This window comes from Aotus nancymaae, unplaced genomic scaffold (assembly GCF_030222135.1).
Source record: "Aotus nancymaae isolate 86718 unplaced genomic scaffold, 86718_ANA_hifiasm-v0.15.2.pri h1tg000022l_1, whole genome shotgun sequence".
NCBI lineage: Eukaryota > Metazoa > Chordata > Mammalia > Primates > Aotidae > Aotus > Aotus nancymaae.
In genome coordinates this window covers 6,329,605-6,331,506 of record NW_026988435.1, presented here as the reverse complement: position 1 = coordinate 6,331,506, position 1,902 = coordinate 6,329,605, and the positions used below count along the sequence as shown (strand labels likewise).

The 1,902-nt window shown below is 33.9% G+C and overlaps 1 protein-coding gene across 1 annotated transcript; it reads right to left on the bottom strand.

Annotated features, from left to right (window-relative positions):
• Positions 1-1,145: 1,145 nt before the first annotated feature.
• Positions 1,146-1,463, bottom strand: LOC105732154 (cytochrome c-like). The gene has a single exon (XM_012474173.3). The coding sequence runs from the start codon at positions 1,461-1,463 to the stop codon at positions 1,146-1,148; it is 318 nt and encodes a 105-aa protein (XP_012329596.3).
• Between the last annotated feature and the right edge of the window lie 439 nt (positions 1,464-1,902).

The following is a 1,902-nucleotide window of genomic DNA, read 5'->3' as shown; positions in this document are numbered from 1 at the left end:
ACATTTGTTCTGTTCCCTATGAGTATCTTGTTAAAAAAAAAAAAAAAGGCCATGTTTTTATTTATAGTAATAAAACTGAACTCTAAACTTCGAGAAGGTTTCTCTAGACACACTCCATGAGCTATCATCTGAAATTCACAAGTCTCTGACAAGTCCTGGTTTCCACACTTCAAGCATTTCACAGCTAAACCTACAGATCACAGATATAATGAGCCCTGAAATTTTAGCTTTTATAAAACAATACCTACCAATTCCTTTTTTTTTTTCATGATCTGTGGTTTTCTTTTTAATTATCTTACGTCTTATGATCACACATCATTTTTAAATTTGTGTACATCTCCTCTACTTTAATCCTTTTAAGTTGGCAAAAGCACCATTCCCAAAGACAAATACACAGCAGTTGTACAGTTTTGTTTCTGAACGGCTGTTTAAAGACAATCCTAAATTATAACTTAGTTTGACTTAGATTGTAAAGAATCCAAGAGTGAAGTTTAATTGGCTACTATTTTAAAAGCACGTGACCTTATAGATCATCTATAAAATGTGTGAAGCGTTAAATAAATTTTGATATTACACATAAACCACACAAAATGCCTTTCAATAAGTAAAAGGAACCATTTTAAATACAGGGAATTCTAATTAGATTGGCATAGTTAAGGCCAAAAATATAAAATAACCATTGCTACCCATTTATCTTCAACCCTTGCCTTTAAGAGGCAAATGAACACAAAACACAGATGGAATCTTGGTTGGTTCTGAGACAGTGAAGGAATTTCCCCCATATTTAAATATATTCACATAACCAGTTATATAAATCTAAATATAAAACCAATCTCCAGTAAGTTTGAAGATGGCACTCACCATCTTTGTGAAAAGTTTAACATTACTAATGAAGCCTAATCATATCTTTAGAAGGGGTAAACAGTGATAGAATTTTACTAAATTGGAATTACTATTAAAATCCAAAAACTGAACATATTCACTTAACCACAGGCCAGTTTTAGTTTTAAATCAGGACTGCCCAACAAAATATTCTGTCAGTTATTCATGATGCAAATTCTGGTGTATGAGAGCTATTAAAGTATGGTACACATAAAAACGTCATGAGACATTTGTTTCATAATAAATAAGGCAGTGGCCAATTATTACTCATTAGTAGCTTTTCTGAGATAAGCTATTAAGTGTTCCCTTTCTCCCTTCTTCTTAATGCCGACAAAGATCATTTTTGTTCCAGGGATATACTTCTTGGGATTCTCCAAATATTCCATCAGTGTATCCTCTCCCCAGATGATGCCTTTGTTCTTATCGGCTTCGGTGTAAGTGAATCCAGAGGGCTGACCTGTCTTCCGCCCAAAGATACCATGGAAATTAGGCCGAGTCTTGTGCTTGCCTCCCTTTTCCACGGTGTGACATTGGGAACACTTCTGAATAAAAATCCTCTTGCCTTTCTCAACATCACCCATATTTAATTCTTTTTTGTCATTAGCACAACAAAGGTTACCGCTCAGAAGCCGGACATCCCACTCTCTCCCAATTCCTTTTTATAGACAATATACACAAGTTTAATGTGTGTATGATTTCAAGAAAAAAAGGAATGAAATTGGAAACTAGTCTCTTGATAAGAAAATATTTCTGTTTTAGTTCTGTAGCATAAAACAATTTTCTCTGAATTCTTCCATTCCCACTATATCTTCTCACTAATTTACATAAGAAAACTAATTTAATTAAGTTAACTGATTTAAGAAAGATTAAGAAAGATGACCTTTACTTAATAGAAAATGGTATTTTTATTGGATACTGAAGGGAAATCCATGTAATCTCATATGACTGCCAAGCTCAGAGTATCCTCTGAAGGAAAGCAGCCAGAGCTGGCCCTTCCCTGTGTATAGTGCTTGCAAATGT